Source organism: Moschus berezovskii, chromosome 17, assembly GCF_049115385.1.
Source record: "Moschus berezovskii isolate FMDL1 chromosome 17, NW_MosBer_1.0, whole genome shotgun sequence".
NCBI lineage: Eukaryota > Metazoa > Chordata > Mammalia > Artiodactyla > Moschidae > Moschus > Moschus berezovskii.
The window spans coordinates 11,947,964-11,971,383 of NC_142476.1; the positions used below are offsets into that span (position 1 = coordinate 11,947,964).

Genomic DNA, 23,420 nt, shown 5'->3' on the forward strand with positions numbered 1-23,420 from the left:
GAGACTGCTGCTCTCTGGCCGCCACCACCACAGGTCCGCGGAGTCACTCAGAGACAACTCACTTTAAGGCCAGGAAGGAGCCTTCGTGGTTACAATCTCCAGCCTGTATCCCCGGTCAGGTGGGAGCTAGAATAATCCCAAGTGTATGTGGATGTCTCTCCTCTCAGCGACTAGAGCCTGTTTAGAAAACCTTTGTTGTCTAACCCGAATCTGTGTTGACGTCGTAGGCGTCTGTTTCCTGTCGTGTAGCTCAGCTAGAGAAGTGGTGCTGACGTGCGTGTCCAGGTATGACTGACGACTGGGACGGCCCTGGGTGCTCTCAGTTCTGGGTGAGAGGAGAGGCCCTGTGCGCTTCCGTGATGGTGACACGGGACCGCATCCAGGCCCCACGTGGTGCACCCGTTGAGGCAAACCCCGGCCCCCCTGGAAAAGCCGCGAGGCAGTGAGACCGCAGAGGAGCAGGGCTCATGTCTCAGCAGCCCCTTGGCGCCGTGCTGGGAGCAGGGCTGCACGGCTGTCCGCGGGACGTGGGTGCCCTCCCAGAAGTCCTCGCATGTCTTCATCTTGTGAGGTGAGGCCGAACAGAGTCTGGTTTGACACAAGGAAGGCGGCTGCTCCCATCCGAAGTGCTGCCTGCCCCCTGGCCCTGGGGATGGCTGTGTGCTCAGGGCCCTGCAGGCTCTGCATCTTTTCCCGCCTGAGCCTTCAGCCTGCCTTCACTCTGTTTACGCTGTTTGGTCTCCCTGCTCTTGTTTCCCACTCCCCAGGCCAGTTCCGACGTGTGGTTGAATTCATCACTAGAGGGCACATGTGTCTCGGAGCCGTGGTGAGCGAGCAGAGCTGTGCCTGAGGAGGCCAGGCAGGAGGCAGGTGACTTGGTGGGGAGTCCACATCCGTGCGGGGAAGCTGCCCGCCTCCTAGACATGGGCACCTTGGAGCTGGGAGGGAGTTAGAGAAAGCCTGGGTGAGGAGCCTTGCCTCATAGTGGGGAGCTCTGAGGCCCGGGCCGGCAGAGCATCCAGGAGTGAGCGCTGTCCAGGTGGCCCCTGGCCCACTTCAGGGGCCTCTGACTGTGCTGGGGCCAACCTCACGTCCCCTGTGGTTCCCCGTCCCTATTTAGGGACACAGATGAAGCCCGATGAAGAGGCTCAGCGGTGGGGTGTGGAGGACTTCCAGGCTCAGAAGCTTTGCCCCGTGGAGGTGGACCTGCCATCGCCCGGCATGCGCCCCTCACACCAACCCAGAGGCTCTCCAGACCCCACAGTCTTCAGGTTTTTCTGGAGGCTTCGTCAAGCGTATCAGTTCAGTTCAGTTCAGTTCAGTCGCTCAGTCGTGTCCGACTCTCCGCGACCCATAGTTCGTCATTAACTCAGTCTCCACCCCCCTCTACCCTCCCTCAGAAGATGGAGGGTGAGTCTGGCCTTTCCTAGCTGGTTCTCTTGTTGAAGTGTGTCAATGTACAGTACTGTGTGAGCGTCAGCTGTGCAGGGCAGTGGCTCACAGCTCTGAAGGTTGTGCCCTGTTTATAGTTCTTTAGAACGCTGGTTGTGCTTCGCATGTCGTGTAGTCGTCCTCGGCTTCCTGCCCCAAAGGAGTTGCACCTCCCACTCTGTCATCGTCCTTTGTTTTACTGAGCAACTTCCGTGTGTGAGTTGAGCTGCTGGGCGTGTGCCTCCTCGCGTGAAGGAAGGTTCCCTTGAAGGGCGGCTCGGGGGCCACGTGAGAGTCTGATCCGTGTCTGGGGGAGCGCTCCCCTGCTACCCTGACCTCGGCGCATGTCTGTCTGTCAGGCCGTGGCATTCCCGTCCTTCAGTTAGGAAGCTGCTTCTCCCCTACATCCCTGTTGCTTTCAGGCCAATCATGTGCCACCATCCAAACAAATCATGACGCTTGACATTCGAAGTCGGCAGCGTAGCGTCCCGTCCAGAGCGAAACAGTGGTCCGATGATGCCGCCTCCTGGCGAGGGCCGCCCAGGAGACGTGCTGAGGAAGTGCTGGTCGGAGGGTGTTGGGATCCCTGCTGGAGACAGCTGGTGAGCTCGTCCAGAGACACTTGGTCCAGTGCTCCAAAAGGCATCAGAGATGAGGCGTAAGACTTTCAAGCTGAATCAGAGAGAGACTCAGCTGAGGTTTTCCCAGCAAAGCTTGGTGGTGAACCGCGCTGGAGCAGAAGGTGGAGCCCTGAGAGCCACTTGGCCGCGGCACGTCTGTCGTACCTGAAGCCACTGCGTGCGTCCCCCCCGACCCCGTCCCTTGTCTTCTGTAGCCCCTCCTCCACTCGTACAGCAAGCACTCCGAGGTGCCCGCTGTGGGCAGGCCGTTCTCAGGGTCAGGGTCACCCTGTCCCTGGTTCTCAGCTGGTGTGGGGGTGTCCCCGTGGGAAAGCCCTGTGGTCGTGGAGAGCTGGCCCCTGGGGCTCCCCTGACGGCTTCTGAGAACGAGACGTGGCCTCTCTCAGGACTTTGTCTACAGGTGTTTGACGGCCAGGAGTGTCATGGACGAGGAAGCCTGGTGTGCTCTAGTCCACGGGGTCACACAGAGTTGGACACGACTTGGTAACTGAGCAACAAGTGTCATTCTAGCCATCAGAGGGCTAAATCAGAGTTTCCTACAGAAGAACTCCCAGAAATAAGTTTTCCAAGGAGAGCCCCTCCTTAAGGGAAGTGGAGAACACTCAAAGACGTTGTAGCACTGAGCGAAGTTGGGCAAGGCAGAGGGAACCAGAGCCGAGCCAGCCTCTGAGACCGCCTGCAGACAGCCAGCTCCTCAGCAGAGCTCCTCATCTCTAACGGAGTCTCACAGTCCTTACGGAATGTTGGCCATACCCCGCATGCTATGCGGTGGTCCTTATCGCTTTGTGAGTTAGAGCTTCGGTCAGTCTAAAACGAGTCACAGGTTTGGGATTTTAGAACCAAAGGAAGCTTTAAACTTCTCGTTTTCCTTATTTATTGACTGCACTGCACGGCTTATTGGATCTTGGTGCCCTGGCCAAGGAGTGGAGTGGCTCCCAGCAGTGAAAGCGCCAAGTCCGAGCCCCTGGAGCTCCGGGGATCCCCCAGGGGAGCGCGCACAGCTGTGTGCGGGCTCTGCACCTGGGTGTGCGCCCGTTGTGTCGTGACGCACTGTCATGGCGGGAGGAGTGCAGCCTGGCCGCTCTGCAGGCGACGCTGCGTTTCCTCGTCTGTAAGCAGGGTTGATGATAGTGTGGACCTCTTAGAGTCGTGAGATGAGAGCCACTTAATACACTGAAATAGCTGGAGATGAGTCACGTCATTCAGATTCTTTTCCAAATTTTGGGATACGCTCACTGACCTGAGGATACTCTGATTTTGAGGTTGGCTGATAATTTATCCATAAAGGATGGATTTTTCGGAGTCAGAGAAGTAGCCCCGGCTCCAGCGTATGCCTGTGCTCTTGAGAATGGACCTGATGGGTTTTGAGAAGTAAACCTTACAGGGAATGCCGAGGTGCGGGAGAGCCAGGCGGAGCCGGGAAGAGGGCGAGCTCGGGGCGCCCTGTGCGTGCCGCGTCCTCTGCAGCCCCCAGGCTCTGCCAGCCGCTCTCCCGCTCCTGCACCCGCCTGCCTTCCTGCTCGTCTTTGCACGCGCTCACAGTCACACTCGCTCACACACACACACACATACTCACACGTGCAGACACTCACACACATGCGTGCACACACACAGTCACACATACACACTCAAACACACGCTCACACTTACGCACACTCACACGTGCACACACACGTGCACACACACGCACACACACGCACACAAATGTACACACACTCACACACGCACACACACGCACACACACGCACAAATGTACACACACTCACACACGCACACACACGCACACACACGCACAAATGTACACACACTCACACACGCACGCACACGCACGCACGCACTCGCACACACACACTCACACACATGCACACGCCACCCCTGCTTGCTTGGAGTAGGTGGTAACCGCCCCTCCAGTTTGCTCGTTTCCTCAGCCTTGCTGCCGGCGCTCTGCTGGGTGCTCTCCCCTCTGTCAGGCAGGACTCTGCCTCATTACCCAGCCTCCTGAAGCCCCTTCGTCTGCTGGCAGGCGCCCAGCGGGTTCTGTCCGCGCCCGCCACTGGGTAGTGTCTTCGCTGCTCTCCTTTTAGGTAAAAGCCGAGGCCTGTTTTGCTTTCCTTTCTCTCCAGGGCCCGATTGCCTAATAAGGTAAAGTATGTCCCAGACGAGCTGAGCTGTTGAGACAGAACAACCGTCTAAGTTTAGAGACCCGGTAGGTAAGCTCCGGATGGGACAGCTTATTTCTGGAGTCAAGTAGTATTTTTCACATTCACCGGAAAACCACCATCATCTTTTTTTAAGCAAGCTGCTCTCCCTTTTAATTGAGTGAAAAGATAGTAAGATATAACTCTTCCTCTCTCACCTTCTTTGTCTTCAGCTGGAAAAGAAGGGGAAGAAAAAGAAAAGGTAGCTAGCTTGTCCCCAGAATGAGAGGGCTTGCAAAGCCTGAGAAATCTGATACAGTGCCCCCGGGACGGATGGAATGGGCAGGGCTGCTGTGAACAGGGGTCGGCAGGCTCCCCACGGCCGCTGGGGTCCTGGCAGTGCCGCTGGGGACCGCGGGCGGCCGCTGGGGTCCTGGCAGTGCCGCTGGGGACCGCGGGCGGCCGCTGGGGGAGACGGGCCAGTTCCTCCGTGCAGGCACCCGCGGGGGCTTCTCCAGCCCCGCCACCACGCTCGTGCGCTTCTGCCCTGCACCCGTAGTTCTTAGGATCCTGCAGCTGCCAGGGTGTCTATATATGGGTCCCGTTTGTGCCTGGCCCCAGCCACGCTGGGTAAGCCAGCCCTGAGAACAGTTTCTTTTGGGATCTTCCTTTTAAGGATTCCATCAATCTTAGGTCATGCTGTTGCCAAGCAGAGCTCAATAAAGTGCACATGTGTTCCTCTCAGATCCTGCAGTTTTGGGGCCTGCTGCCCCATCACATCAGTGAATCTGCCTCTGTCAAGAATCTGTCAGATGGGATAAGCTAACCTTCAGGGTATCTGTGTGGCTTTTACTAGAAGGTCCAGAGATGTGCCAGGTTTATCAGCTGCTGAGGGGAGGACAGTTAACCTCCGACCTTCCCACTGACTCCAATCTCTTCCTTCTGCCTCTGGCTGCCTTCAGAGTCTCCAGTTTTGTCAGCGACCTGTGACCTTGTGTCTCGTCGTTAGAGGCTTGAACCTCTGCTGTAACTTGTTTTCTGTGATTAGACAGTGTGTTCCGTTATAGAAAGCACGTGACGTACAGAGGTGTGCAGAGAGAGCCTCTAGAGGAGGTTGTCCTTGTAGGGTCACGGTGGGGGAGATGCTGTGCCTGCGTCCGCGGTCAGGGCCAGGGAAGCCAGGCCTCCCCGGTGCCCCTGAACACAGCTGCCCTGCCGCCGGGCTTCTGCCCACCACCCTGGACAGTCAGGGGTGAAAGCCTCTCTGTCACCCGATTTCAAAGCCAGACTCGACTCTTTGTGAGCTCACATTTTTCGGCAGAGGGAGCTTCTAAAAGTCCACCACATCGGTTGAGGAGAAGCCGCTTGCACATGGGTTGAGCACATCCCCAACCGCGTCGCCTCTTGTGCGAGGACATGGTCATTCAGCAGCCCCGCCCCGCACACCATCACGGCTGCCGTCGGCCGTCAGGACGCTTCTCGGGTCCACCTCTGGCTGCCTCGTGACGCCTCCTGGTGCTCTCGGCCCCAGATTCGCACATTGAGACTCGTGCTTCATTTTCAGTGAGTTCCCTTTGTCTCTTCTTCATGTTTTATTATTGTTTTTTGTGATTTTAGCTGAGTTTTACCTCTTAAGAATCTCATTTCAGGATAGTCATAGTTGGTGGGGGTAGAAAATGTTTGTTGTAAGAGGAGATTCCTACCACAGTAAAGAGTAAAAATCAAGTTGTTCACGCAAATGGGATTATTGTTTAACATTGCGGTGAATTTCATGCTGGTGTTTTTCCTAAGAGTTTTGTATCCTGAGACCAGCTAATGGCTTTCTTAAGAAGAAGATCGTTTTCAGTTTGGGCGTTCCAGGCCCCCGTCATTACCGTGATGACAGTTTCGCATGAGGCTGGCTTCAAAGCCCTCGGGTTTGGTTCTTTCATGGACAGAGTCAGGCCATGCTGGCTTTGATCGTGGGGAGCCCGCAGGGGTAATTGCCCCCTGTGCAGTGCTGTCTGGGGGTTTCCGTAGTTACTGGAGTCTTCATTTCTTCTGGAGACCTTTAACCATGGCTTAGGCCTAGCTAATGTCAGCCTTCTAGCCCCATGATTGAGGTAACAAGCTTAGTGGGGGTTTTGCGGCTCTTTCTCAGCAAACGAAGTGTTTATAGATTCGCCCCGGCAGGAATGTCGAACTTGAGGCACTGACCGATGTCACGGCTGGAGGGCCGGAGGGGTGGGCTGGTGGGGGCCATGGTCACTGTCTACCAGGCTTCGTTTTCTCCAGCCCCGTTTTCCATCAGGCAGACTCAGGAATCAGAGCAGGCTTTCAGGGGCCTGAATTTCTCTCATAGAAAACTGTAATGTTCCATCCAGACGCGGTGCTCGAGGGACACAGATGTCCGCACAGGTGTACCGGAGCGTGCATGCTCCCTGCGCTTCCAGAGGTCTCACTTCCTTACAGCCCCAACTCTCACGTTGTGAATTATGCCAGTTTCGATGGCTCCTGAGAAGAAAGAAGGGACTTTTAAAAATCCCTTTAGCAAATTAATAGTTCAAAGTAAAATGCTTAGTGTGGGCTTGGAGCTTATAGCTCCAGTTATATTCCTGAAATCTTTGTCGGGTTATAGAAGCATTCTAGAAAGAAAATACCGTGTTTGGATATTCTGTACCAAGTGAAACAGCGCCTGCTGTACGATGGAGCTTTGCCTGGCGCTGGGGGCTCGGAGAAGAGCTTCACCGCCTCGGCGGTCGTAGGGCTGTCATCCCTGAGTGTCATCCCTCTATCCAAGTGTCCGGCTCTTTGGAGGGTCTACACTCTAGGCCTTGGGGGGCCAGGCAGGTGCTGGGGCCTGTCCTCTGGGGGCGGGAGGTGGCCTAGTCTTGTCTTGTCACCTATTGCTGCCAGTCCGGGCTCAGCAGACTGTGTGTGCAGGGTCTGATCGTCCGTATTGTCTACTTGGCGAGACACTTGGTCCATCTCAGCCGCTCAGCTCCACTGTCCCAGCGAGAAAGAAGCTATGGACAGTGTGTCCCAAATGGGCATAGCTGTGTTCCGACAAAGCTTTTCGTACAAAGCAGGCTGGACTTGGCCTGAGGGTCGCGCTCCAGGTGACTGGCTCAGACAGGCTGCCGACGGCCGCGTGCCTCTCGGTGCCTGTCTCCCACCAAGCCCTACCTCGTCGACGCAGCGTTTTTAGATTCTTGAGCATCGCCAGCAGTGTGTGGGCAGGGGAGTTGTGCCGGAGGCAGCCGTGTCACCTGTCCTCAACTGGAAGCGCACCGCTGCAGGGGAAGCAGCAGAACTTCGAGGAGGGAGCATCTACATGGAGCTTCCCCGTGGTCTCACTTCACGGCCTTCTGGGGAGATAGCCTGAGATGACGGTCCCCTGTCTGTCCCTTGTCAGCTCTTCCCACCAGAGCCTGTCCCTTCCCAGCTCCCGAGGCCTCCAGCCACAGTTTGGACATAGGCAGTCACCTGCTGAGCGACAGGTTTAGCTCTTTGCAGATTCTGACCGCACCCGAGCCAGTCTCTGAGGCTCCCAGGTTCCCAGGAGGGTAACAGTTGTGGAAGACAGCCCTGAAGTTATGGGTTCACCTAGAACAGTCTCCTCAGAGAACGCCTCCTCCCAGCTCTCCACTCCTCAGTGCACACCATCACCCCAGAAAAACGTCACAGGCGAAGCAGAGCTTCCCGCCGGTAAGCCCCGGGGGCAGGGCAGGACCTGGGAGAGCGACCCTGACTGTACCATGAGCTACAGCATGTTGCTCCATGAATCAGCTACTTCCTGCTCTGTGTTCAGGTCAGTCCTCTGAAGAAAGTGTCGTCTAGAATTTACCTCCCCAAATACCTTTTTACTGCAAATTACAACTGAGCTTGGGCCTCCCTGGTGGCTCAGCGGTAAAGAACCCACCTGCCAATGCAGGAGACTTGGGTTCAATCCCTGGGTCGGAAAGATCCCCTGGAGAAGGAAGTGGCAACCTTCTCCAATATTCTTGCCCGAGAAATCCCATGGACAGAGGAGCCTGGCAGGCTACAGTCCATAGGGTCGCAAAAGAGTCAGAAATGATTTAGTGACTAAACAACAATTAAGCTTAAAGGAATAAATTTGACTTAGACTGTAATCATTACTAGAAAACTACTTCAGAATTCGTTCACAAATGTATATTCATATAAATAAAAACATGCAGCCTCCCTTGCATTCAAAACTCTTCTTATTCAGTCTCTCATGTCCGACTCTGCAACCCCGTGGCCTGCAGCACGCCAGGCCTCCCTGTCCATCACCAACTCCCGGAGCTCACTCAGACTCTCGTCTGTTGAGTCGATGATGGCGTCCAACCATCTTGTCCTCTGTCATCCCCTTCTCCTCCCGCCTTCAATCTTTCCCAGTATCAGGGTCTTTTCCAGTGCGTCACTTCTTCGCATCAGGTGGCCAAAGTATTGGAGTTTCAGCATCAGCATCAGTCCTTCCAATGAATAGTCAGGACTGGTTTCCTCTTCAGAAACTCTTCCAAAAAGTTGCAGAAGGAGGAGGATTTCCAACTCACTCTGTGAGGCCAGCTTCATCCTGATACCAAAGGCAGACTAAGATATCACACACACGCACACGTTTGCAGGCCAGTGTCACTGATGAACACACTGTAAGTGCTGGATTCAGTACTGGAACACCAGAGCTAACAATGCGTTTGCAGAGTCCTACACCGTGATCAAGTGGGACTTTTCCCAGGCACACACGGATGGTTTAGTAACCCCAGACAATATGATATACACATCAACAAACCGAAGAATGAAAGCTGTGCGATCATCTCAGTAGAGGCACAAAAAGCTTTTGACAAACTTCAACATCCATTTTTTATTTAAAAAAAAAACCTCCAGAAAATGAGGAGAAAGAAAACTTACCTCAACGTGATAAAGGCCGTGTGTGACAAGCCCACAGCCTGCATCCTACTCAAGCGCGAAAAACTGAAAGCACTCACTCTGAGAACAGGGACAAGACAAGATGCCCACTCTCACCACTGTTCCTGCACACGGTACTGCACGTCCTAGCGACAGCAGGTAGACGAGAACAGGAAATAAAAGGAATCACCCTGGAACGGAAGAAAGTCACTGCAGACGACCTGATACTCTGCACAGAAGTCCTAATGGTGCGACCAGGTAACTGCTAGAGCTCAGTGACTTTGGTGACATTGCAGGATACAAAATTAATACACAGGAATCTCTTGCATTCCTATACACTATCAATAAAAGATCATAAAGAGAAATTCAGGGAACAATCCCATTTACCATCGCATCAGAGAGAATACAATCCCGAGGAATAAACCTAGCTGAGGAGGCGGAAGACCTGCATTCTAAAGAGGCTGATGAAAGAGACTGCAGACCACACAAGCAGACGGAGAAACGAACCCCGTGTGCGAATGTGCAGATCTGCCTCCTAAAGCAGCGGGAGTGAGCAGCAGTGCGCGGGGCCTCATCAAGCTCAAAAGCTTTTGCGTCACAAAGGACGCCGTCGACAAAAGAAGACGCCGGCCTGCAGCGTGGGGGGAGCCAGCCCCAGATGGCACGGCTGATAAAGGGCTACACGCGCGAGTGGCTTCTGCGGCTCAGCATCACAGAAGCGAACCACTCAGTGAGAAACGCAGGGGCCCTGAGCAGACAGCTTCCTAGACAAGAGACACAGATGGCCACCAGGCACATGAAAAGATGGCCAACACCATTAACCATCAGGAGAATCTGAACTGAAACGCAGTGAGGCATCCCCCGCGTGAGCTATCTGTGTGCTTGGGCGCTCAGTCACAGCCGACTCTGCAGCCCCATGGACTGTAGCCTGCCAGGGGAATTCTCCAGGCAGGAACACTGGAGTGGGTTGTCATGCCCTCCTCCAGGGGATCTTCCCAATCCAGGGGTCGAACCCCAGTCTCCTGCATCGCAGGCAGATTCTTTACCATCTGAGCCACCAGGGAAGCCCGTGAATACTGGAGTGGGTAGCCTATCCCTTCTCCAGCGGATCTTCCCTACCAAGGAATTGAACTAGGGTCTTCTGCATTGCAGGTGGATTCTTTACCAGCTGAGCTACCAGGGAAGCCCCATAAAAACAAACAACTCAATTAAACAACAAGCAGAAGACCTGAATAGATATTTTTCCAGAGAAGATACACAGATGGCCAGCGTCATTAATCATCAGGAACGTGTAAACTAAGACCGCAGTGAGGCGTCACCTCACGCCTCTCAGAATTTCTGTCATCAGAAAAAACACGTGACATGGTGGGGCCATGGGGAAAAGGGGCCCCACACACTCACGCTGTTGGCGGGAGTGTGACTTGGTGCTGCCGCTGAGAAAAGCAGACTGCCAGCAATAGAGCCGTCACGTGACCCAGCAGCTCTGCTCCTGGACATACATCCAGAGAAAACAGGCTGATTCGAAAAGGTAATGCACCCGTGTTCATCGCAGCATCATTTGCAGTTACCAAGGCACAGAAGCAACCTAGGCGTCCATCAGCAGACGAACGGACGGAGGTGTGTGTGTAGTGGACTGTCACTCAGCCACAGAAAAGAATGAAAGCTTGCTGTTTGCAACAACGTGGATGGACTTGGAAGGCATTATACTACGAAAACGTCAGAGGAAGAGAAGTGTGGCACCATTTATGTGTGGAATCCACACAGTAAAAAGCAGCGGATTCGCAGGCGCAGAGAACAGACCAGTGGCTGCCAGTTAGGGAGAGGGAGGGGAGGGAACCCTGGAGTAGGACCGAGAGGCAGAAGCTGCTGTGTGTCAAGTAAGCGAGCTGCAAGGGTGTGTTGCATAGCACACGGAATGTAGTTTTTTATTATAACTATAAATGGAATATGACTTTCAGAAATTGTAGATGATTGTGTTGTACACTTGAAGCATGTACTATTGTACTTGAACTGTACCTCAGTGGAAAACAGTATTCTGGACGTACGGGATGTGAGGGAAAGAGGGGTCTTGGCAACCCCAAGGTCTTTGGTCTGAGCAGCTGCAAAGCCGGAGTTGCCGGCAGCTAGAGGCCGCAGGCTGGGGAGGGATGCAGAGTCCGGGAGGGGGCTGTTGAGCTCGAGGTCTCCGCGGGTGCCTGGCCGAAGACTGGGCCGTCAGGCCTGTGGTGTGTCTGCTGACGCTTAAAGCCGTGAGACCCTGTGAGGGGTGGAAAGGCAGTTGCTACAGCAGAGGGTCGAGGGCTGAGCTGGGCCCTGTCCGCTCCACAGGGAGGCCCTCGGGCCCGGGGGCCGGAGGGGACCTGGGAAGTGGCGGCGCCCCGTCCCGTGTGAATGGGAAGAGCACGCCAAGGAGACAGTGGCCGCGGCACCGAGGGTTGCCGACGGGTCGGGTTGTGAAGGCCGAGGGCTGCCCGGTGACATCCGTGTGGGGGTCAGCGGGGACCTTGGCGGGGCTAGCTCCGCTGGAGCCAGGGGGCAGAAAGGCTGGCAGCAGAGGTTTCACGACACAGCTGGGGAGAGGAGTTAGAAACATGGACAACAGTCATTTTTTTTTTTTTTTTGCATATAAAATAAGCTTTATTTTGGGATCTTTATAAACCCCCAACCTCCCAGAAAAACGGACATGTGCTGAAGAGCTGATGAACGGTCTGCAGTGACATTATTCTGGCGTATTCTTCATCCAAGCCTATTTCTTCCAGCTGCTGCTGACTCTAGTTATCCACAGGAGGGAGATGGGAGGGAAAAGGGTTAGAGTTTTCTCAAGATTATCTGTGAATCTAGGCATTGGTGTCCGTTGGGCAATTATATTTAGGCTGAAGGGCTGAGGCTTCTACAAACTGGAGTAAAAATCTAAAGTAGTGTGAAATCTTGCTCTTCCTCTCAGATTTGGATTTTGCTTGTTTTGTTGTTTTTCTCGTCAATTGGGGACCATGCTTGGCTCAGTCTACATCAGAGCTGGTCCTGCACATCACACACAGAGGCAATGCTGCTGGGACGCTGGTGGGGGTCATGGCGACTGGAATGCGTCAGATACTTTTCATCTAGTGAGTCCTCCAGGACTTCATTCACTTCTTCCTCCTGGAGCCCCATGCTGGGCCTGGCTGCCAGCGACTCCTGTCCCTCTTCATCCTTTCTATCATGCTGATTTTCAGTGGAGAGTTTGCTGGCAAGTCTCTCTGCCAGCTGGCTTCCGTGGGCCAGGAGCTCACAGAATCTCTCTCTCTGGTAGGAGGTCACGTCAGTGCTCTTGAGGAAACTCTCAAAAGTCTTGACTGTGTTCTTTGCATGCTGTGTGAATAGATGGCAGACACCTTTCCCTTCCTGAATCTGCCGTCGTAAGCAGGTCAGTTCTCGGGCCTGAGCCTCAATCAGGGGATCATATCTCCCAAGCCATGTAGCCAGTCTCTTCTCCGCCAGGTTCCCCTCCTCAAAGGGCATTCCCCCATCCAGGACAGATTCAATGAGGTCCTTGTACTCTTCACAGTTGTGTTTCTGCAGCTGGTTGGCCAGGGAGTAAGCAGTAGCTTCAGACCTGAGTAGTTTCTCTGTGAGGTCTCGAAAGTCCTGTTTGCTTTTTTCCAGCTGGGAGTGCAAGTACTGGTTGGTTTCCAACATGCCCATTTCTGTGCTCAAACCAGAGAAAATGGTGTGAGATACTGCCATGCTGAAGCTTAGGGTGGAAGAAGCAGAGCCAGAACTGCGTCTTAGTAGACATACACACAATATTACATCACAGAGACAACTGGATTTGAAAGGAACCGGTTTCCCCTGGACTGCTAAATGTTCTGTTCTCCCCCATTGAACGCCGTTATTTGAAAAAAGGTGCACAGGCTTCAGCCGACCGCCAGACCGATACAGGGCAGGACAAAGGTCAGGAGGTTCAGCGGAGCGTGCCGGGGCGCAACACGTAGAGGTTGGGAAGGAGCAACAGTCATTTTTTGCAAACAGGTTTCTCAGCAGAGGGGGCAGGGACTGGATGATAGCTCACAGGAGAGGCGGGGCCAAGACAGGGGCACTTCTGAGATGCAGAAGTTGGCCGATGGGCCTGGGGAAGGCGGACGGTGGGGAGCAATCCCAGAACCGGGCAGGTCAGAGCGGTGGCCCGGCAGGAGTGCCGGCCCGGCCCCGGGCGCCCCGGGAGAGGGCCGTCCACGGCCGGGATGTGGCCTGCCTGCTGCCGTTCCCCAGTGAAGCAACATGTGGAAGGGGTGCGATCCAGCCCTGGAAGGCGAGTGGCAGCCTGGGGCCCACCCCGGCTCAAGGGGGTGTATTTAAACTGAGACCGGTGAGCGTGGTGGTGTACTTTTCTGCCAGTCCCTCGCAGTGACGTGGCGGCAGCGGCAGAGTCGGCAGGAAGGTCAGCTTAAACGAGGCCGTGGTGCTGCCAGCGGGCAGCGGACGGGGATGCACTTCACTCTGGACGAAGGGGGGATGAGGGACTCAGCGCCGGGCACAGTGGAGCGTCCCTCAGCCGGCGGCAGCTCGGGGCCCATCCTGAGCAGGAGAGCTGGCGGGCGGCATGGAGACCACAGAGGCTACAGCAGCAGTGGTGCCGGGGGAGGGGCAAGGGCCCTGAAAGCCACCTTATAAATACACTGTGTGGGCCAGGGAGATTACTGTCAGCAGTTAGAAAATACTTAGAATGAGGTTGCTTCACACTAGATTCTGGAGGGGCAGCTAAAGAGAAAAAGCTACACCCTTCAGTGCAGAGGTGCGGTTGAGAACACTTGAAAATAAAGAATGAAAACAAATGAGCCACGCTTTCAAACTTGAGGCGCTGGGAAGAGAACAGAGAACTCCCAAATGCAGAAGAGAGGGTGAGACAGAGGAGCGAAGTTAACGAACCGAAAACAGAACGGCGGTACAGGCGGCCTGTGAGACCAGAAGCGGATTCTTTGAAAAGACTTATAAAATACGGTACACCTCTGACACGCTGATGGCACTGGGGGCTGGTGGGGACCGTCAGAGTCAACAGTACCGGAAGGGGAGGGGGACAGAAAAGGAAAAACAGACATTAATCATAAGACATGTTTTTGAACAGCATTATGACCGTACGCATGAAAACTTGGTTTAAGAAGATACTTTTCTGGGGAAATAAAAACTACAAAATTACTCAAGAAGTAATAGGAAAATAGAAAAGCCCCATAACCACTAGAGGAAACCGGGTAATACTCTAACCACTGCCTTCCAACCCTGGGCCAGAGAGAGGTGCCAGGCCTGAGCCCGTCTGCAGAGGGTTTACCAGGCCTCAGGGGGGCCCCGTCAGAGGGGGTTTGCCCCTACCGCTGTGCAGAGACGGGGAAGGAAACCGGAGTCCACCCAGGTGTGGGGTGAGGACCGGCTCTGCTCGGGAGGGGCTCCTTCCAGAGGCGGTGAGGGTAGGAGGCTGCTTTGTGGTGAAGCTGCTGCTGTGCCCGTCCCCTCAGAGGTACCCTCCCCGTCACACAGACCACGGCTGCAGACAGAGATGGGGCAATGGGCAGAGATGGAATGCCTGGCAAAGAACTTCCTGTGTCCTTCACAACAACTCCTCCTCCCCCTCCCGCTGCAATGCTGGTGGCCCCTCCAGCACCCAGTAATGAAAACAGCAACATAAATCCATGGGGCTCCTAGGACCCCTGACTCTTCTTCTGAGTGTGTGCTGATGTGTGCTGGCTTCCTCTAAGTGGAAAGACCTATTTGTTTAGGAAGTTGGTTGCATGAGCACTCAATGGTGTTCAGTGGATTGATGGGAGAAAATCAAGTTGATGGTTAAAAATAGAAAATACTTTATTTGGCCCTATGTTCATAAATACGCCTGAAAATGATTGTTGTGTTCCAAATTCTTGGTTACAAAAGGAGGAACGGAGATCTTGAACTATTTATAGTTCATAATTGTTAATAACTTGACTCATTGCCTCCTTCCCTAGATCTGAACTAAAATATTGTATATTGTGGTGTCTCAGAAGTTTATACACTAAGCTGTCCCCCAAAATTGATTTGCAAGAAGAGCAGCAGGGTTTCTGAAAGACTAGATGCTGGCTGCTAGACTTTGAGCGGACCTCCCTGGGGCCTGGAGAGCTTGTTGGAAGTCTCCCTCCCATTCCCGAGCCAGCAGCCCGCCCCCAACCCCATCCCCACCACTCTTCTGAAGAGGCCGCAGCTCAGGATGAGTGGGTTTCAGGTTGGGATCTTCAGAGAAGTCTAGACCTCACATTTCTGGCTAAATTCCTACAGTGTTTGTTAACTTAAACGTTTCATCCCAGGGCTTAGCTCTGACCCTCAAAAGTGCAAACAGAGGCCCTTTTCTGACCCCCTTAGCCAGAAGCACTCCAGAATTTTAAGCGGCAGTCCCATGTTCGTTTTTGTGACCAATTCCAAGAGGTTATGCATTATTGCTCAGTCGTGTCCAACTCTGCAACCCCATGGACTACAGCACGCCAGGCTCCCCTGTCCTTCACTATCTCCTGGAGCTTGCTCAAACCCATGTCCATTAAGTCAGTGATGCCGTCCAACCATCTCATCCTCTGTCATATCCTTCTCCTCCTGCTTTCAATCTTTCCCAGCATCAGGGTCTTTTATAATGAGTCGGCTCTTTGCATCACGTGACCAAAGTATTGGAGCTTCAGCATCAGTCCTTCCAATGAAGATTCAGGACTGATTTCCTTTAGGATGGACTGGTTGGATCTCCTTGCAGTCCAAGGGACTGTGAAGAGCCTTCTCCAACATCACAGTTCAAAAGCATCAGTTCTTCAGCACTCAGCTTTCTTCATAGTCCAACTCTCAGATCCATACATGACTACTGGAAAAACCACATAGCTTTGACTAGACAGACCTTTGTTGGCAAAGTTATGTCTCTGCTTTTTAATACGCTGTCTAGGTTGGTCATAACTTTTCTTCCAGGGAGCAAGCGTCTTTTAATTTTATGGCTGCAGTCACCGTCCACAGTGATTTTGGAGCCCAGAAGAATAAAGTCTGCCATTGTTTCCATTGTTTCGCATCTATTTGCCGTGAAGTGATGGGACTGGATGCCATGATCTTCGTTTTTTGAATGTTGAGTTTTAAGCCACCTTTTTCACTCGTCTTTCATCAAGAGACTCTAGTTCCTCTTCGCTTTCTGCATAAGGGTGGTGTCATCTGCGTATTTGAGGTTATTGATATTTCTCCTAGCAATCTTGATTCCAGCTTGTGCTTCATCCAGCCCAGCGTTTCTCATGATGTACTCTGTACATGAGTTAAATAAGCAGAGTTGACGATATACAGCCTTGACGTACTCGTTTCCCTCTCAACTAGTTTCTTATTCCATGTCCAGCTGTAACTGGTGCTTCCTGACCTGCACAGGTTACATGTAGCATGATAAAATACACCTGCTTTGGGTTTATAGTCTGATTATGAGCCTGTTTTTAGCAATTGTTCGTATCTGGCATGCAGTTCTGTGGGTATGTCCACTCCATTTCTGGGTACATACATTTATATTTGTATATTTTTCCCTCGGGGATTAAAAACATTAGTTTGACCATGAACTGAAGAGTCAATGACGTGTAGATCTGTAGGAGTGCGAGGGCTTCCCTGGCGACTCTGGCAGAGAATGTGCCTGCACTGCGGAAGTGAGGGTTCGATCCCTGGGTCAGAAAGACCCGCTGGAGGAGGAAATGGTAGTCCGCTCCGGTACTCCTGCCCGGAGACACCCACAGACAGAGGCGCCTGTGGGCCACAGTCTGTCTCTGAGCACTGAGATCTGCTCTGGGTAAACACGAGGCCCCTGCTGCAGGATGGTCTGTGGAGTGGCAGGTCCAGCCAACACAGTAGCCAAGGCGCTCCCGTGAGTGTGACGATGTGGCGTGTTTGCCGCCTGCTCTCGCAGGTTGGATTCGGAGGCAGCTGCCGTCTGCGCTTCTTGGAGGGTGAGCACAGTCCGGGGTTGTCCTTTCCTGGGGGAGCACGGGAAGCGTGGTCCTCATTGAGGAAGGAGGCACTGGGACTCCGGGCGCTGCTTCTCGAGCCACCAGCTCGGGCTGGCGGTGCCGAGGCGGCCTGGCCTCAGCGCACACGCTGTCCCTGAGGGGCGGGTGAGTCAGCTGTGCTGCTGCTTGCTTTACCGAACGTCATCACTCATAAACCGTGGCATGAGAGGAGACGTTAGACATGACTCACCTGGTTCATCGACTCTGAACTAAGAAGCCCACTGAGGGAGGCTGGGAGGGCCCTCGGGGAGCGGGTGGGCAGGACACACAGCCCCCTGCGCACACGTGCTGTCAGTCACAGGAGGGCACGCTGGTGCCTGCGTCTGGTCCCCACGTTGTCGGAGGTTCTACTGAGCTGACAGCCTGTGACTCTGGCTCAGTTTTGACAGAGAACCTCGTATTATTGCTGAGCTTTTCCCTTTGTCTCCCTGGAAGGAATGAAGCACAAAGCTGACGTCCCCTCCTGCCTGCCTGTGTAGAAACAAAGTGTGTGGCACGCTCTCTGGAGGGCACCTTTCCTGAGTGCTTCGGTGACGAGGCTGAGACATGAAAGGCCAGACCTTCCGGTGGAGACCGAGAGGCCACTCTTGCTGCACCGTTGCTCCACGCTGCTCGTCTGACCGAGAGCCACCCCACGGGGCCGTATGCGCCCAGGTCAGAAGGTCACGCTTTGTGACGGGACAGCGTGGAGAAGCACAGGGTGCTTTGTCTCTGGCCACCCGACGTGACAGTGGTACCGCAACACGGTGCTACCTGAAAACCCCACCAAGAGGCGCAGTGCTGGGGCCACAGGGGCGGGAAGGACCCCCAGACGTTCTTGGGGGCTGACGCCTGTTCAGTGAGAAGGGAGACAGTGAGTGCTTGTTGGCCAGCTTGGAGAAAAAGGACCAGTGGATACAGATTTGCCTTTCTGGAGAATTCATCTCTGTCCCTGCACTCCTGGTGCTTCCTGTGAGCGTCTTGGACGGCCAGCATCTGCACGAACAGCCCTTCCCTGACGTCTGGAGATGCTTTGCTGAATTCAGGGCTCCCCACGCTACCCTGGGCTGGCTGCACATCTCCTGCCGCATTGTCAGCCCGCGGGGGCTTATCTCCCCGTCTGTGTTGGGGAGAGGGCCAGGCAAGATGATGGGTATTAGAGACTCTGAGACACGGAGAGCTTGACGGTCATCGGTGCTGCTGAGACGCAGACATGAGACGCGCAGGGACAGCGGGGAGCAGCTACCCGCGAGGAGGGGGTTGCCACGCCTGGGGCGGTGTCAGCCCTCAGGGTCTCTCAGTCGTCACATGGGACAGCGCCTGACCTCGCCCACCTGTCTCTCTTCTAAGTGGGGAGGTCTGACAGAGGGAGACACACCCCCAGAGACGGGAGTAGCCATGTAAGTAGGATTCAGAAGGTCAGACTTGTAGATCTGAGCCCCAAGATGACTTCCTTTTGGACGCATGTAACTGGTTCGTGGTAGAATTGGTCAGTCCTCTTAGGGGGTTTTAGATTGGGAATGGATCAGGCCCCCTGTATAAACGTTTCAGCCTGTGTCCTTCAGAGCAGCCCCAGTTCCCTTGATTCAGCTTCAGAAGTTGCTCAGAAGGGTGGGGAAGATACCAGGGCATTGGAGGGAAGGGGCTTGCTGGGGACAAGTGGAGGGAAAGCGTCCGTTTCACCTGGGGCGGGAGGTGGGACTGGTTCCGAGAGCCCCACGCGGAGCGCCTTGTTACTTCGGGGACGGAGCCACTGGCTTAGAAAGCACTTGGCCTGGAAATGTTGGCTACGGTGGCGATGACACATAGTGCAAGAGATTAAACTTGAGACGTTTCAAGGCCAAACGCAGAGCCCTTCCACACCAGGCGGAGGAATTCCTCTGTTTAACTCTGGACTCCCCGCAGCCTCTGTCCTCTGCTTGCTCCCCCTGGCTCGCTCCGCCCTCCCATGATCCTCTGATGATGGCATTTTGTAAAACCCTGCTGAGCTGTGTTCTCAGAGGCTCTGCCGGCAGGGTCTCGTTTGTGGGGAGCTTCCTCCGCCGTGGCCGGAGTTTCAACTTGCGGCTTCCTCATGGGGCGGCAGGAGTGACGTGTGGTTACACTTGGACATGAAAGGCCTCCATATGCTTTGCTGCCTGTCTGGGCTTTGTCGCTCACCGGCCCAGATGTGGAATAGCCCCCGCTCCCCCCGGGAGACGCCTCTGAGAAGCAGGGCAGGAGGTGGGGGCAGCGGCTTTGCCCCCGAGCCCCCAGGGCCCCCCTGCGTTCCCAGAAGCCGCGGGCTTTCTTCTTCTCCTGCAAGTGGCAACCCGAATTCCGAGTGGAAAGTGCATCTTTGCCCTTGGCCCTGGTCCAGCATTCCTCGCTGAGCGAATAGGATTTGGAATGTCAGAGCGGAGGGCGGGAGCGTGTGGGGCCACGTGTTTATATGTAAGAGCAGCCTCCTCGGACTTCCCCAGACTGCTTCCTTCTCCTGAACCCTGGCTGCCTTATTTACGTTTGGTGTCTGTGTGTTTAAGTCCTTCAAGCTGCGTTTGTTGCGGCCGATGGTCACAGGGCCCAGTGAAGCCCCGGCACCCGGCTCCGGGAGGCGGCATGGTGTCCAGGGGGCTGGCGCGTCCTCCCCGCAGATGAATATAGGGTGGCTGTTCGCAGGCTCGTCCTCCCAGGCGTGACCTGTGGTCCCGGAGCCTGGACCTCATTCTGCGGGCGCAGGCCTCCGTGAGAAGCTCCTCGGGGAGAAGCAGGCTGGGCTGGACTGGACGCGCTCAGACCCCGCGTGGACTCACCGACAGGGCCTCCCCCTTGACCCGCACGGCTCTGAGGCGCGATTGGGGTGCTCGGTGGCCCTGCCCCTGCCTGCACCCCCGCCGGGGCCATGTCCTCACTGCACGGCCGGGGCAAGGACCTCACTCGGAGCAGGACGGCCCAGTCGGACTCACCCCCGGCCTCGCCCTCCCCTACGGCCAAGACTCTCCGAGTAAGCAGACATCCTCCATCCATGCTCTGTCGGGGTGGGGCTGTGGGCTGGGCCCTGGGTCTTTCCAGGGCAGACTTGGCCCTGGGGTCTGTGGGGTCAGGACCAGGCTGAGGTCTGGGGTCTGTGGGGTTGGGGCTGGGCTGTGGACTGGCCCTGGGGTGTGTTGGAGTCAGGCTGGGCCCTGGGGTGTTTTGCGGTCAGGCTGTGCCATGGGGTCGGGCTGGCCCCTGGGTTGCGTCGGAGCCAGGCTGGGCCCTGGGGTCTGGGCTCAGGGGTAGGCTGTGGGCTGGACCCTGGGATCTACTGGGGTCAGGGCCAGGCTGTGGACTGACCCTGGGCTGTGTTGGGGTCAGGCTGGGCCCTGGGGTCTGTGGGGCCGGGCTGGGTCCTGGGGTCTGTGGGGCCGGGCTGGCCCTGGGGTCAGGCTGGGCAGAGGTACTGCGGGGCATGTGGAACCAGCCGGCCGGGAGCTGCTCAACAAGAGGTTTCTGTCCTGAAAGAGGCCTTGGAAAGCTCAGGTGGAGCTCCTTGCCAATGGCAGAGTGGAGGCCGGCTGTGTTCAGCGGTCCCTTCCTGTGACGTACAGGTTGACGCTGTGTCCCTGGGGCAGCCCCCCCAGGGCTGTGGAATCACTTGCGGTGACCTTAGGGGTGTGCAGGCTCTGCGTGTGTGTGTGGGATACCTCTGAGTGACGGACAGCAGAGGGCAGGCATTCCAGACATGGGATCCCAGTCCTCGGTGGTCATCAGGAAACTGTGCTGGAGAAGCCAAAGGCGCCCCTGCTGGCTCTGACGGCCCCAGGTGGCGTCTGCACAGCCCCGGCAGCTCCCGCTCCAGGGTGCGTGTCTGCACGCGGCCGTGAGCGCCCTGCTGGTGAGGGTCGGGGGTTGGGGCGGCTCCCCCTGGGGATGGGTCACGGCTCCCTTATCTGGTGGGGAACCCTGGAGGCATCTTGTGTGTCTTCTGAGTGGTTCTGTATCCGTTTTCAGTGTCTTTCTCATGGCATGAATGACCGCAGGGCCTCTCCTGTGTGTGTGTCCTGGGAGTGTGGGGGCCTCTTTGCACGTGGCCTGGCCACTGTCGTCCCCAGGGAGCTGGGGAGCCCGCGCCCCGCAGCTTCCAGGCAGGGTCCGTGGGTGGGGGCAGCCGGGCCGTCCTGTGCTGAGAGGAGCCCGGTCAGCATCTCAGCCCCGGGGCCGCTCCCAGAGCAGTGCTTTCCGGCGGCGCCCCGCTGGTGTCTGCAGGGATGCCCCTGTCCTGTGACGGGGAGCCTGTGTCCTCTCTAAGCGCCTGCTACTTTCTTTCTGTCTCGGTCCCCAGCGGCCACCCGCCCCCCAACTTTTGGGCCGAGGCCACGGTGGAGAGAGTCGAGGCTCTGGGGTAGAGGGGCCGAAACCCAGCCTGGGTGCGGCTTCCTGGGTCAGGGGGCTCCCACTGCTGACCGCAGCCCCGGGGACCTGGGCGGCCTGGGCCTGCGCTGTGGAAAGCACTCATGCTCCGCTCAGGTATCAGACATGCAGACCAACCCGGGGCTGTCGACACTCGGAACGGGCGGAGAACCCTGATTTCATCTCCCAGCGGGCCTCGGCTCATGTCCTGTGGGGTCCGTGCGGGCGTCTCCCCAGCCTCCCGACGCCGCTTCAGGGCATGCGTATGGCACAGACTCCCCGAGGACAGGCCGGGCTGCGGTTCCGAGCCCCAGGTGCCAGCTGAGGGTGCTGCCATCCCTGCATCCTCCCCAGACAACGTGGAACCTGGCCTGGCCCCTCATCAGCAAGCACACGGCAAATACTTGTGAGGGTTGAGGACCCCCAGCTCAGACGGCTGTTACGAGCTTGGGTGGCTCTGGGACGTGGTGGGGACACAGGAGATTGAGATTGCGGGCCCCTGGAGCCCCAGCGCCTGGAACTAGGCCCCCAGCGCCCCCGAGACCCCTCCGGGGCAGAATCGCTGGCCTGCTGGCAGAGGACCTGGGGCACCCTGCTGGGAATGGCCATCTTGCCGGAGGTCACATGCCGCCGGAGCCAATTCTGCAGGCCTGAGGCTCGAAGCCCCCACTAAGAAAAGTACTGTTGTCCAAAGGGCTAAACAGCAAATGCTTCCATTTTCCTTTCCTGTAAGGAAAACATCCCCAGAGGAATTGTGAAGTTACGGCTGTTCTCATGGGGGAGTTTAGGGCACTTTGCTCTTCGGTGTTCAGGAAGCCTGTAAACTGCAGCTCGGATGGGTTATTTCTGACTCCAGAAAACAAATGACAGGGTGCATTTTCAGCAGTTGGAAAACTGAAACTGTCTTCTGCTTCTAAACTCCCAGCAGCATCTGGCACTTTTAATATTATGTAATTCAACATTTCTTTACTTGGTAAAACAATGACCTTTTTAAGATAATGTAATAAGCTAATGTTTGCCCAGAGATTGTGCAACTGACATCTTCCTTAATATTCACTTACATGCAAGAGATAGTACGTGTCCTCCCCAACCAAGGGTCTTGTTTACTTTCTCTAGTTTGTAGTTTTAAAACAATAAACATTTTTCATTCTCTGAACCCCTGATTATACTACTAAACGTGGCATTAAATCCAGCCCCATAAGGAAGGTGCCCACCACCCACCCTCCTAACCGACAGTGCTGGTCTCCGCTGCCCCGAGAGTGAAAGTCTTTTCATTTTCACACTAGACTCACATCTAGTGAGTCAGCATCTCTGTCTGAAAACTGAGGGGTGGTCCATGAGTGACAGGCCTGCTGTCTCTGACCTCTTGCTCAGGGAAAGCCAGGCAGCTTCCAGAGCCCCGTGTGAGTCTGGCGGGCGCTGCCCCCGTGTTGGTTGATGGGCACTTGGAGGTCGGCCTCTGCTCACACCCTGAGTAGCTCCGCCAGGTGCCGGGCTCATACACTTGTGTTGTTCAGTCACTCAGTCGTGTCCGACTCTTTGCGACCCCATGGGGGGCAGCACGCCGGGCTTCCCTGTCCTTCACCAACCCCTAGAGTTTGCTCAAACTAAGGTCCATTGAATCAGTGATGCCATACAAACTTTCTTTTGATGTAATTTTCCAATGTTGAAAAAATAATAATTCTGAGCTACTAGATGCCTCCAGCTCTTTGTCTGCTCTTTAATCTGTGACTGTTGGGTTTCAGGTTTATAAATTCTCTTATCTTAAAGACTAGTTAGTTTAGATGTTTTAGCATCTTTAAACCATTTTGAAAGCAAGAACCAGGTAACCTCTGGTCAATATTCTCAAAACATTATTTGCTAATTTACCAAACTGTTGCTCAGCGCAAGACACACCCAGAGCGAACAGAACAGCTGAGACAGACGTCTGTTGTGCTCAGTTGGCACTGCCGCACCAAGCAGTCTGGAAGGAA

At 55.3% G+C, this 23,420-nt stretch overlaps 2 protein-coding genes across 9 annotated transcripts in view; one reads left to right on the forward strand and one right to left on the reverse strand.

Annotated features, from left to right (window-relative positions):
* Nucleotides 1-23,420, forward strand: part of PPP1R12B (protein phosphatase 1 regulatory subunit 12B) — a 161,610-nt gene that overhangs the window by 114,723 nt on the left and 23,467 nt on the right. The window lies entirely within an intron of this gene.
* LOC129551175 (NBPF family member NBPF6-like protein) lies at nucleotides 11,806-13,024 on the reverse strand. Its single transcript, XM_055418914.2, has one exon. It carries the CDS (start codon nucleotides 12,815-12,817, stop codon nucleotides 12,104-12,106), a length of 714 nt encoding a protein of 237 aa, XP_055274889.2. The 5' UTR covers nucleotides 12,818-13,024; the 3' UTR covers nucleotides 11,806-12,103.

Coding starts and splice junctions, on each gene's coding strand:
- LOC129551175 (XM_055418914.2), bottom strand. CDS start 12,817: ATGGCAGTATCTCACACCATTTTCTCTGGTTTGAGCACAGAAATGGGC.